General features: G+C 35.5%; 1 protein-coding gene across 1 annotated transcript; it reads right to left on the bottom strand.

The window, feature by feature from the left end:
• Nucleotides 1-270: 270 nt before the first annotated feature.
• LOC144714829 (uncharacterized) lies at nt 271-3655 on the bottom strand. Its single transcript, XM_078589620.1, has 7 exons — nt 3481-3655; nt 2933-2979; nt 2535-2628; nt 1994-2195; nt 1181-1310; nt 910-1050; nt 271-423 (listed from the first exon to the last, which is right to left on the bottom strand). Exons 1-7 carry the CDS (start codon nt 3653-3655, stop codon nt 271-273), a joined length of 942 nt encoding a protein of 313 aa, XP_078445746.1.
• Nucleotides 3656-12454: the final 8799 nt, after the last annotated feature.

Genomic DNA, 12454 nt, shown 5'->3' with positions numbered 1-12454 from the left:
CACAGTAAAATAGAGTTTTTTCTATTTTTAAACATTTGGTAATATGTTATAAAATTATCTAGAATTATTTTGAGCAATAAATCTATTTTCAATCAGGTCATAAAGTCCAACTTCAAGTGAGAAATAGTCAACTTCGTGCTTGTTGATTAATTAGCAGGCGTCAGGATATTGCAATAAAGTTCAGACTGCAATGGAAGCATAAGTGAGATGTTACTATTGGGATTTAGTGCTTACTTGGACTAAAAATTTCTGCAATGTATCTTTTAAGCATCAGCTCTTCTTGGGGTTAGCATCGGAGATCAGGGCCTTTACAGATAGCCGGGGCTTGGCAGTGATGAGGCCGGATGGCAATATTGAGACACCAGCTATTGCAGACCCAGAAGGTAAACCTGACACAGGTAGAGCTTCTACTAGCACAGCCATCTGCATTATTATGTGAGAGTAGTGAAATGGAAACAATAGAAAATATGAATCTGTCTCTAAATGGATGCATTTCCCAGTCTGTTTCTTCATTCTCTGTTTCACTTTTCTTTGAACGAACCATTCTCTGTTTCTCTTGTATACCACCCTATCTTATCTTTTTTAGAAGATACTTCTATCCTCCACCCACTCTTCCTCTGTTTGTATAAGAAACAGAGACAGAGAACAAATTTCTCTAAATGGGTGTGAATCTTGTCTCTTTATGAATAAAGAGAGAGGCCATCTTTCTTCCCCTGTCTGCTTCTTTACTCTCTGTTTCTCTTGATTTTTTTCTGAAAAGTCTCTCTGTTTCTCTTGTATACTACCCTCCCCTTTGTTTTCCCGCAATACTTCTCTCCACGGGTCATTTCTTTCTCCATCCGTGTCCAATATATTTATACTTGCAAAAATAGATAGATAGATAGATAGTTAAGAGAGAGAATTTCGGACCTGAGGTGTGTTGAGATCAACAACAGCATCGGGAGCAAGGTCCTTGATGACTTTGGCAACGACGGAGAAGCACTGGTTGCGGTCCAGCACGGTCGGCTCTTTGGACTGCTCAAGTCCTCTTCTGTTGTAACCCACTGCAAACTACATGCAGAGTTGTATTTGAGTACTTTTCTGTGATTAGGTTGTCAGAGCAGACAAGTAACATAAGCAGAATGGGCCATTACTTATTTCATGCCAAGAGCTCAAGACTAAGAGAAAGGAAAATGTTTACCTTGATGGGCTTCTCAATCTTGTTCCCTTGCGTAGTGAGGTAGTCATTGCAAAGATTTGTCACAACCCCGCAAAGCTCCTTCTCCTTCAAAATACAGGTCTCCTGAAAGGGGAAGATGCGGTGGCACCAACTGCCCCATAATTTCCCAGTCAGCCGAAGTCAGAAAGACAGAAACTTCATTAATTGACGCTCATTAATAGGGATCTGCACTTTTCAATGCCATTGAGGTCCTCGACATCCATGACAATCTTAATGTTTCTAAAGTTTCGGGTGGTTGACAATGACAATGATGTTGACAAGGTTATCATTGATTATTGACATTGACAATCACTAGGTTGATGGTATCCATCAAATCAGATGTCAACAATGCCAAGCACATGAAAATAGTCCACCTTGACAACATCAACATCATCGTCAGTATCAGTTGGCCTAGTTGATGATGACATAGTCGGAAATTTTATTAAAGAGTGGAAGGTTGATGGCAACAACAACATTGATCAATACAAATCATCAATGTCAACGTCAACGCCCTTGATGTTGATGATGCAAACCATAAACGACAAAGACAGCGTCACTTGTCAATATCATCATAATGTGCCAAAACCTACAAATTAACATATCAGGACACTGCTAGATGCACAGTGCGAGTACTTTTTGTACTTCCCAGAGAGAGTTTCCTTTAATTGACAAAATTAACATTTTTATTAATTTCGGAACTCAAATCTTTAGAGCTACATGGATAAACTTAAGGGCAGTGAACCATTAGTTTTTTTGGAGCACAAGTTAAGGGTTCAGTTGTAAAATGCAACTTACAGAGGCGCTTTCAAATCTTTGCATTCTAAGGAGCGGAAGATGCTAGATAGAACATCGACGGTAGGGATTTGCGTATCCGCAGCACAAGTTAACAGGATTAATCCACTTCTCGCCAACTTAACCAATGATAGAGTGGACTTTTGGTTTGACGGAGATTGATGAACATGTAAATTTGGTGCTTTGTTCTCTTCAGAAACCTCACCTGTGGTTTCAAGCTTTGGTCAGTCAGTGACTAAAAAGTAAAGCAATGACTAACTTATAACATATCCCTGGTTTTTGGACCAGAACTCGCATACTTTCATTCAACTCCATCTGCCTTCAATGGACAGAGAGGTGGCTAAATTTTGCACAAACACCCTACGTAAGATAGATTGGGCACTCTCTCTGTCTTGGCTAACAATCTTACTTATTGGGTCACACAAGGGCATAATCACAGTATTAAAAAAATGACAGAAAATCAAAGAAACGAAAACAACACCACGATACAAGAAAGAACTTGGAACCAAAGACAAATCCATATTTTTCGAGTTACGTTCAATACCATGATGCTCTATCTCGTTCCCTTCAATCCTCTTCCTCTTTCTGGCAGCGTCAGTTTCGGGCTCTAGAACTTCACTGTCACCCAAATGACAAAACTGCAAGAGAGATTACTATTTCAAGATGTCCAATTCAGGAGATAGATTACCTAGAACGTCAGTAAGGGGAAATAAAGGTGGAAAAAATCTGAGGGGAAAGCAACAAATATTCTAAGTTAATCTCTTAATTTTTTGTCAAAAAATAGATTCTGCATGCAACAGTCTCAGTGGGCAAAGTGCACTGAGTGTTTAGAATGCATGATCGGCGAGAGTTTTCGTTCAAGTCATTAAATTTAAGAAGATTCCGCGAGCAACTTTTTGCAAACAAAAAGAGAAAATCAGTGGCGAAATGAGAAGAACATACCTTCTCTAAAATTGAGATAGCCTCCTTGGTAGCACTTTTCTCCCTCTCTGGAAGTAAATTATGGATATATGTCAGTTCAACAATGATCATTGGCAGAAATGATCGTTTTCTGTCATAGGATTCAACGAGTTGTCGATGCACGCTCGAGCAAAAGACTTTATTTTCATTCGAGCAAGAACATGGGGCGAATTCACATTCCAAAACCAATTATAAAATGTAAAACACTCTTCTTGATATGAAAACTGATCCAAAAGCTGAGGAATTTAACATTATTCAATCCCAACACATTAAAAAAAAAGAAACATTTCAGAGCTGTACGAACCAAAATTAGAGAGGGATCGAAACTGACCCAAAAGCTGAGGAATTTGAATTAGTTCAACTGCAAGACATTCAAAAAAAGAAACATTTTGGAGCAATACGACCAAAAAAAAGAGGGATCACGACTGACCCAGAAACTGAGGAATTAAAAATAGTTCAATTCCAACACATTCAAAAAAGTAAACTTTTCAGAGCAATGCGAACCAAAAAAAAGGAGTCATCGCACTCACTGATTGGGCATGTGATGAGAAACCCAGAACGCGAAGTCTCTGCAAGGAGGGAAGGAGTTCGATAGTCGTAGCGAGGAAGATTGATCACCGAAGCGTGTTGTTCCCACGGCGAAAGAACACTTCCCCCTTCGTCTTGCTCTGAACGTTCTACACTTTTGATTTCTTCTTCCCCCATTTCTTGCCTGGACATCTGCTGATTCTCAATACCCTACCAACTTGAATAAGTTTCGTTCAAATCCACTGATAAAACCCAGTGATGATCCGATAAAGAGAAGAAAAAATGCAAATTTCCATATAAAAAACATCTAGGAAGAGTTGAATGAAAATCATCGTTTAATGTAAACATTTACTCTATGTACCAGTAAGAAGGGGGGAAGAACATGGGGTGTATGCCACCTATTCTGTAATGTAAAGAAATTACACAGCCTAAAGTATTAAATTTAAGTGCCCAGGGATGAAGGGGGTTTCTTTGGTTGAAAGTTTTTGATCTTTTGGATCTGATAATGGTGGGACTCATAAGATAATGAAAAAATAGGAAACAAAACAACAACACTTAAAGTAAAATAATACTTGTAATATGTTTGTGTATTTAGTTTACTGATCAATTTGCAACTTCCAAGCATGTATGTTAGATGAAATTGCAGGTAAGTCTCCTATCATCCTAATGAAATCATCTCTGAAATAATCTTTTTCAATGTGTAGACATTATGACACTTATTCAGTAATGATTTATCAAATAATCAACATCAAATTCGTAAACATACTATATTGAAAAATAATAATTGAGAACCAGTGAGACATGAGCAGCAGCATCATCAAATTCCTAAATATACTGGATTTCTGATCATTTTTTTCTTGCTCTAATCTGCTGGTCAGTCTCCTGATATTCCAGCCATTCTTTAGCACCTTTGAAACCAATCTACATGAAGTTTAAGTTTAGAGGCAATCAAGAATGTTCAATAAAGTGATTACCTTGGAGCTGAGGTTTTGGGGCCCTTTTTCTGATTTGCTGTATTGATTGATTGGCCTTGAAGCAGAGCTGTCGAGGAGTATCAAGAGCAAACAAAGATGAAGATGGGATTAAGAAGATGAGAATTGTAAACTAAAGGTAAAAATTCATAGGTTGAATATTTGCATGTTATTATTCTAGTAGGGAATAAAAAATCTTTTGAATTAATAGGCTGACTGTAATTAATTTTGGAAAGTAGATAGAGATGATTTTTATTTATATTGAGATAAATTTAATTTGGATTGAGATATAATTTGAAGAAAGAAGAAAATAAGGAAAAATGAGAGTAAAAATAATGAAACAGACTTTATGATAACATAATGAAGCAAACTTATGAAGACAATGGATATTTTCAAAAACATTAAAAAAGTGAACTAAGGAAGAAATAGAGAACAAAATGTTTCAGGATAAGGCATACTCAGAGATGAACTCACTTCAGGTTTATAAATCAGCTAACAAATTGTGTTTACAAAATTACCTATATTCATGTTATTTTTAATTTTTCTTATCCTCAAACAGAGGATATGCCTAAGAGCGCATCAGTTATTTCACTTGATCAAATGTTCATAAAGAATACCTAAACATAAACTAAATTGAAGACAAAAAACATAGGGACAAGAGGGGGCTTACAGTCTGATCTCAATTTGATGATAACAGTGTCGGTGTTCTTTGATTAATACCAACTTCTTTGCAGCCCTGTGCCTTCCATGTATTGATTTTCAGGCTTGCATTCTAATTCTCTCAATAATGTTGGACTTGCCAATATTTTTGATTGTTGCTGATCTTAGATTTTGGCCGTCGAGTCATTTGGCCCATGCTCAGACTCCTTTGCCTAGACCAATTTGTTTCTGACATCTTGAAAGTAAAATAAATTACTCTCATCTCGTAAATAAACATAAATTGATGATTACATTTAACTATATATTAATGCATGACTAAGTAATTATTCAGAAATTAAATGACAAACTTGAACTATTTTAATAGATATACGGATTTAAAAAATGATAAAATTGAACTAGATGCATGAGACTAATCCAACTTTATAATACCTTACGAGTTAGCTTATTATCAGTCTCCCAGAAATACTTTGTCATGGTATGTTATCTACACATGTTTTCCTACTGATTTATTCTCCTTCATGAGAGTTAGTATCAACATGGTATTAGATTTATCCCTAATAGGTTGTATACATTATAAAATTAATTAATAATATTTATTAAATTTTAATGTTTTTTCTCTTAGCCTTTCCTATAAGGTTACACCCAGGGCTCATCTTAGATGGTCAATATAGTACCCCCTAGTAAGCATTGTAAGCATAGGAGACAAACATTTTTTTATTCCATAATTACATAATTTATAAATTCCTTGTGCACCAACAATGCTCATGGTGCTAAGGGACATGTTGAGAGGTAACACATCCTGAGTTACTCTTTATATGAACTCAACTATGCAGTTATTTTCAGCTAATAATAACATTTGAAAGAAATGATGGATAAATATATATTACCATCAAGTCCTATAGAGAAACATAAAATTTTCATATTGTGAATTTCCATCTTTTTCTTGTTTTATGCAACTGTATTTCATAACTTTTAACTTCTATATTTCTGGAAAATAGTTACTCATGAGTATTAATTATCTGTGTGTTAAAAAAATGTAAAATTTTACTTAATTCTTTCATTTTTGTCATGTTACATGATTACATGACTAACCAATAGAGGGTTGAAATCTATACTCTTTTCACACATCAAGATTCATACCTTTTCATTATTCAGAAATTATAGATTTATATATAAATGTACACACACACACCTTACGATTAGTTGTTTGAATACTAGAAAAATGGGAACCAAAATATTACATTGAGTTAAATATTCAAATTGATGTCCCATCATTTTGTCCCCCATCCACAGATGCAGCAACTGACTTTGTCACCCATGTTGCTGCTTATCCATTTTTTGTAGAGCCTAATCACATATGGCAGGAAACTGATGCTCCATGTTTTTATGTGCAGGACTCACATGTGCTAAAACATCAGCATGTGTTGCTAGGAAGCCAGTCTCACATTCCATATATCACTGGATGTTCATTAATAGAACATATTCATTATAATGCACGTGTGATGCTTATAATGAAATCCATGAATATATGATTAGACTTAGTTATTACGATGATATCATAATACGAAGACTACTAGTCTTTAAGCTTGTGTTCTAAATATTCCTATTCAAAGAACACTTTAGAATAATATCAAAATATCAAGCTAGAATACCACTATCTAGCCCCACTCATATGATGAATATGGTCAATCTCATAGCCATTTGTGTGGATACATTACTGATAGATAATGGGTACTCCTTAGTGGAAAAAGTTCACTGAATTGATCTGTATAATATAATACCAAATTGTCACACTTGTTCATTCATGTCACGGTTGTGTAAGTGATCCTTAGACCTAAGACACAAAAAATGTATTGTCGGTGAACAATTTTACTTTGAATATGGGCTACGAATCTTTAATCATGAGATTCTAAAAAGTCTTAGTTCGGGTATATCAAGAAGTTCATGAAGCCAATTGAGAGGTCAAGATGGGATTGTCCACCCTCGATATAAGAGTAGACAGCTCAAGGAAGACAGTGCGATAAAATCCTTGGACAAAGCTCAAAGAAAAGTTCTTCGATGATTTTCAAATGCATCAGTATTAATTCAGATGATCAATTAGGGTTTGGTAGTAGACCATAACCTAAGTCCTCTTTAGAGCATCCAGTAGACGAGGGACTAACTATACATACATGATAACAGATGACAAACATGTTCCATGAGTCGATACAATTAATTAATTATACATTCCTTTGTGTCTTCTAGAGCACAAGGTGTAGCTTGGAGCTCCACAAGTTGGAGACTCAATCTATCAATTGTGTTAAATTGGTTGAACAATAATTAATCTATATTATGATATAATTAATTAATTTTGAAGGCTAATAAATGTTTGTGGGATGCTGACATCGTTAACTAGACTTATACATAGGCTTAGAGTGCCACACGCAAATGGTTTTATGGACATCAGAAGATATACTTAAGCTTGGGGGTTTTATGAAAAATACCCATTTATAATACATTACTGAAGGCCCCGAATGAAATTCAACCAGGCCTAAATTTTTTAGGGCCTTCCCCTTCTTCTCCCTGATGGATACTATGTCACTATCAAGCTAGTCACACCACCATGTTTATTTAAGTTCATTGAATAAAATATTTACGTTCATTATTATTCTGTGTGATGTTTATAATGAAGTCCATGAATATGTACAATGCCTTAGTGAATTATGATGAGATCATAATACATTGATCACGAGTCTTTAAACATGTATTCAAAATATTCTTATTCGATGTATAGTCGAGATGGACATCGAATTATCCAAATAGAATAACACTAGGGAATCCTACTTATACGATAAGTATAGCTGATCCTATGGCTATTAGTGTGGTGACGCTAAGGATTGATAGTGGATGCTCTTTGGAGAAGAGTTCACTGAATTTATCCGTACGAATCCCTGAATGATATTACACATAAATGTCAATCAAGAAGAGTTGATTCATGTCACGATTGTATTAAGTGATCCACTGACCTGAGACACCAATGACATCTCGCAAAGAGACAAGTACATTTGGACTATGACTTACGAGCCTCTAATCATGAGATTGAAACAAGTCATAGTTCGGATGTAGTGAGAAGCTTACGGAGATGATTGAGTGGTCAAGACGGGATCATCCGCCCTTGGTATAAGAGAAGATTGACTCAAGGAAGACGATGTAGAAAATCCCTAGCCAAGGTAATGAGGACATTGGAGAAAGAGTTCTCCAATGATCCCTATTACGCATTAGTACTAATCAAATGAAGGATTAGGGTTTGATGATAAACCATACCCTAAGTCGTTCAAGAGTCTCGCGTGGATGATGGATTATACATATACGGCAACCGATGTCAGCGAAGGCTCCATGAGAGAGTTCAACACTACTTGGTATCTTCTAGAGCACGAGGTGTAGCTTGGCACCCCATGGGCTAGAAAATTAACCTATCGATTGGGTTAAATCGATCCTTATTTAATTAATCTATATGTTGATATAGTTAATTAATAAGGCTGGCCAATAATTGTTAGTGGCTACTAATGTTATTAACTAGAATGATACATGGACCCAGAGGGTCACACGCATAAGGTTATAAGGCATTGTTGGATATATTTTACTTTTATGGTTTTGAGAAAAACCTTAAGTGAAGTATAAAGAGGAAAAGGGCTCTCATTTCAAGCCAGATTTGAGAGCGTCTCCACTCATCCAAGTAGAGTGTCTTCATGGTGAGAAGATCTTCTACATTTTCAAGAAGAGTTAAAGAAGAAGACGCAGAGATCCAAGCATTGAGAGATCCGATGGATATTTCTAGAGGCCGGATGTGTGAACGGCTTTAGAACAATCTTGAAGCAGAAAAGCCAAGGGTGGAACAAGTTCCCAAAAGGTACATTTAATGTATGTGTTAAAGATCAATTATGAATTGATCAACACACTTCTGCATCCATGAAAACATATTTTCCATGGACGAACCAAGGCACTGAATCCAACACTCCCTTCTCCACAAAGCTCCTCCCATTCTTGATGTGATCGAGATGGTGTAACTGTTGGGTTCTAGAGGCCTTGATATGGATGAATAAATTCATCCATATCAAAACATTCCGCAACAAAAGACTTCAACGGAATCGAATGGCATCGATAAAACCATGTAATGAAGTACCTTTGGACGGATAGCATTTGTAATTTCTTGGATTCTAGAGCGAGACGAGTCGAGCTGCTCAAGTATGAAGCCTCTAGACATATCCACACGATCCTCGGCATGTCAAATCTCCTCCTCCTTATTGATGAGCCCCGTTCAATCTCCATCGTCATCGTTACATCGTCAAGATCACATCGGAGATGGAGAGGGGGTGTGGGGAGAAGGGAGAAAAAGGGGAAAGGCCCTCGAAAAATTCTGGCATGGGTGAATTTCATTAAGTGCCTTTCCTATTTATACTAGTGAATATTTTTCATAAAAATCCAAAACTAAAGTATATCTTCCAACGTCCAAAAGACCATTTGCATGTGACACTCTAGGCCCATGTATCAGTCTAGTTAATGACTCCAATTGCCCAATAAAGTTTATTTTCCAGTAAGATTAATTAACTATATCATCATATAGATTAATTAATGTCGGATCGATTTAACCCAATTGATAGGTCGAGTCTCCGACATGTTGGTTGCCAAGCAACACTTCGTGTTCTAGAAGATACAAAGGAGTGTGTATCAAATCACTCAAGGAACCTGTTTATCATCGCTTATCGTGTACGTATAATCCATCATCCACTTGATGCTCCTTGGAAAACTTAGGGTATGGTCAATTGTCAAACCCTAATCGGTCATCCGAGTTACTACTAATGCATTCAGAAAATATCAAAGAACACTGCTCCCATATTTCACTACCTTGGCCAAGGACTTCATCACATTGTCTTCCTTGAGCTGTCACCTCTTATACTGAGGGCGGATGATCCCATCTAAACCACTCAATCGTCTTTGTAAACTTCTTGATGTACTCGAACTTAGACCGTTTAGAATCCCATGATTAGAGACTCGTTGGCCATAGTCAAAGTATAACCGTCCGTCCACAATACGTCTTGTACAGGTCTAAATGGTTGTGCAAGTCCAAATGTTACTTAAATGGACATGCATTTTGTTCCCCAAAGAGCTTTCTTTATCACTTAGTGTGCCGAAGAGATTTTGTCAATAATAGTATCAGCTACGTGGGAGAAATTTTGTACATTGGTACAAATATTTTTGTGTAGAGTAACTTTGAACTAAGCTTGCGTCCTGAAAGTTTTTTGGAGACATGGTCAAAGCCTGTTCATTTCACAAGAAAAAGTGAGATTTGTTTGATTTGTATTTATCATTATTATTATTTATTTATTATCATAACCTTCAACATTACTTCAGAACTTGACATCCCATAATAGGGGCTATGATTTGAAACCTATAAGAAAATATCTACTAGACCTTTTATTCTTTTAATGGTTTTATTCTATATTGTTTGAGGTTCCAAAGGTTTTCTGTTCTTTAATAATATCAGGTAAAACTTTAGGAGAAGAAGGTAAATAAATCAGAATTTCAAATGCTTTTTCTTTTTTCCTTATTGTGTTGGGTTGGGAACTGGTTTGGATCATCATCTCCTTTTTAATACCCTTTTCCACCGGGCTGTACATTCATCTTGCCTATTAAGGAATTGTATTCAGATCCAGTTTATAACCGATCGATCTTGCCTATTTTTCATGTAAATAAGATTTTAAGTATGGATATTGGTGTGGAAGATGCTTGATTAGATCCGATGGGTGTTCCCTAAAATTTACATAAGACCTACAAAAGTAATGTGTCACTTTTCCATAAATTCCAAAGAAGCTTGAGGCCTCCATAAAGATACCAACCGGGTTTGAGAAAAATCATTAAAAATTTAAATTCTAAATTTCAATGTTGAATAAAGATAGAGCATATTCTTTCATGTCCTAAAGGATTTATGCATTACATGTATATTGAGATTCCAGGTGAGTCTTTTGAGTTCCTCTCAGTTTCTTGTCTCTATTGGGTTCATTATGAAGGTCTAACATTTTCCCTAAATAGTATACAAAAAATTAAAATAAAACTATAAATATAAAATGAAAGTTCCCCCTCCGAAGACCACCATATGTGTGAAAAAAAATAAGATAGGTTTTAGGTTGGCTTTCAAAAAAATCTGACAATTTATATGCACAAATGATATTTATTTCGTCATGACCTCTTTTTAAGTATTGGTCCCATGATAATGTGTTCTTGCCACATATGGGGTACAAAGGTTCATTAAGCTCAGGATGATGTTTCATTGTGCTCTAATCCAACCTTATGAAGTAATGTGCAATATGATTCTCATGAGAAAGCCAAGTTTCAATAGTATTTCTTTTAACTCTCCATTATAACATGGTATTTCACTTGGGTAGACTTCCTTGTTCACTTTCTCCTCTATATTTATTACACTAGAAGTCTGCATTACGTCTATGTAGCTTTCATATTTAATAATCTCATTCTAAAATTCCTTGCACATATACTCTTCTTTACCATTAATCTCAAGTGTGTTGAGCCATACCAAGACATCATGTAAGCATGTCATCCGTTAATTCACATATTTGATTCATGAGCTCATCCTTGTCACAGTGTGGTTCATCATCTGCATCTATCAATTAGTCTTTGCATGAATCTTTTAAATACTTTCCCATCTCTCAAGCAGAAAAAATGTATGTTTTTGATTGACTTCATCCTTTTGAATGAAAATGTGAGACCTATGTAAACATGATTTGATGTTTATCTTATGATTTGGTAGTTGGGATGGAAGTTTTTTTGGAAGATTCAACACTCTTATCTCATCTTAGTTCCAATAAATGCTCTGAATCTATGAGTGAAAATTCTAGCTTTAGCATCATCATCTCATTTGAAAGGTGTCATGTTCTCTTTAAAGAGAGTTAGGCTTTTCAAAATATCAAAACAAGTTTTATATAAAGTTGACCAGAGATTAAATACGAAGAATAACATCCATCTATATATGCACATTATTTGTGTTCCATATGCACACATTATTGAAAATATCCACATAACTTCTACTTATTTGGGTTGATGCACTCATTTATTCTGATGTATATTTTATGTGGTGGTCAAGCTAATCACACAACTATGTTATGCTTAAGTTCATTCAAATAAATATAACTGTTCATTGTTACTGTCATGTAATTTTTATAATGAAATCTCTAAATACATAAAATAACTTAGTGAACTATAACGAGATCATAATATAATGATCACTAATATTTAAGTGTGTATTATAAATATTCCTATTCAATGGCTACTCAGACGAACATAAAACTATTCA

Source organism: Wolffia australiana, chromosome 18 (assembly GCF_029677425.1).
Source record: "Wolffia australiana isolate 7733 chromosome 18, ASM2967742v1".
Classification (NCBI taxonomy): Eukaryota; Viridiplantae; Streptophyta; class Magnoliopsida; order Alismatales; family Araceae; genus Wolffia; species Wolffia australiana.
This window is presented reverse-complemented; position numbering and strand designations above follow the sequence as displayed.

What these genes read in the sequence shown, in the direction of transcription:
- LOC144714829 (XM_078589620.1), bottom strand. Translation starts at nt 3,655, where the DNA reads ATGGGGGAAGAAGAAATCAAAAGTGTAGAACGTTCAGAGCAAGACGAA. An exon ending in TCTCATCACATGCCCAATCA is followed by an intron (nt 2,980 to 3,480) that starts GTGAGTGCGATG and finishes ATTTACTTCCAG; the next exon opens with AGAGGGAGAAAAGTGCTACC. An exon ending in CTATCTCAATTTTAGAGAAG is followed by an intron (nt 2,629 to 2,932) that starts GTATGTTCTTCT and finishes TCTCTCTTGCAG; the next exon opens with TTTTGTCATTTGGGTGACAG.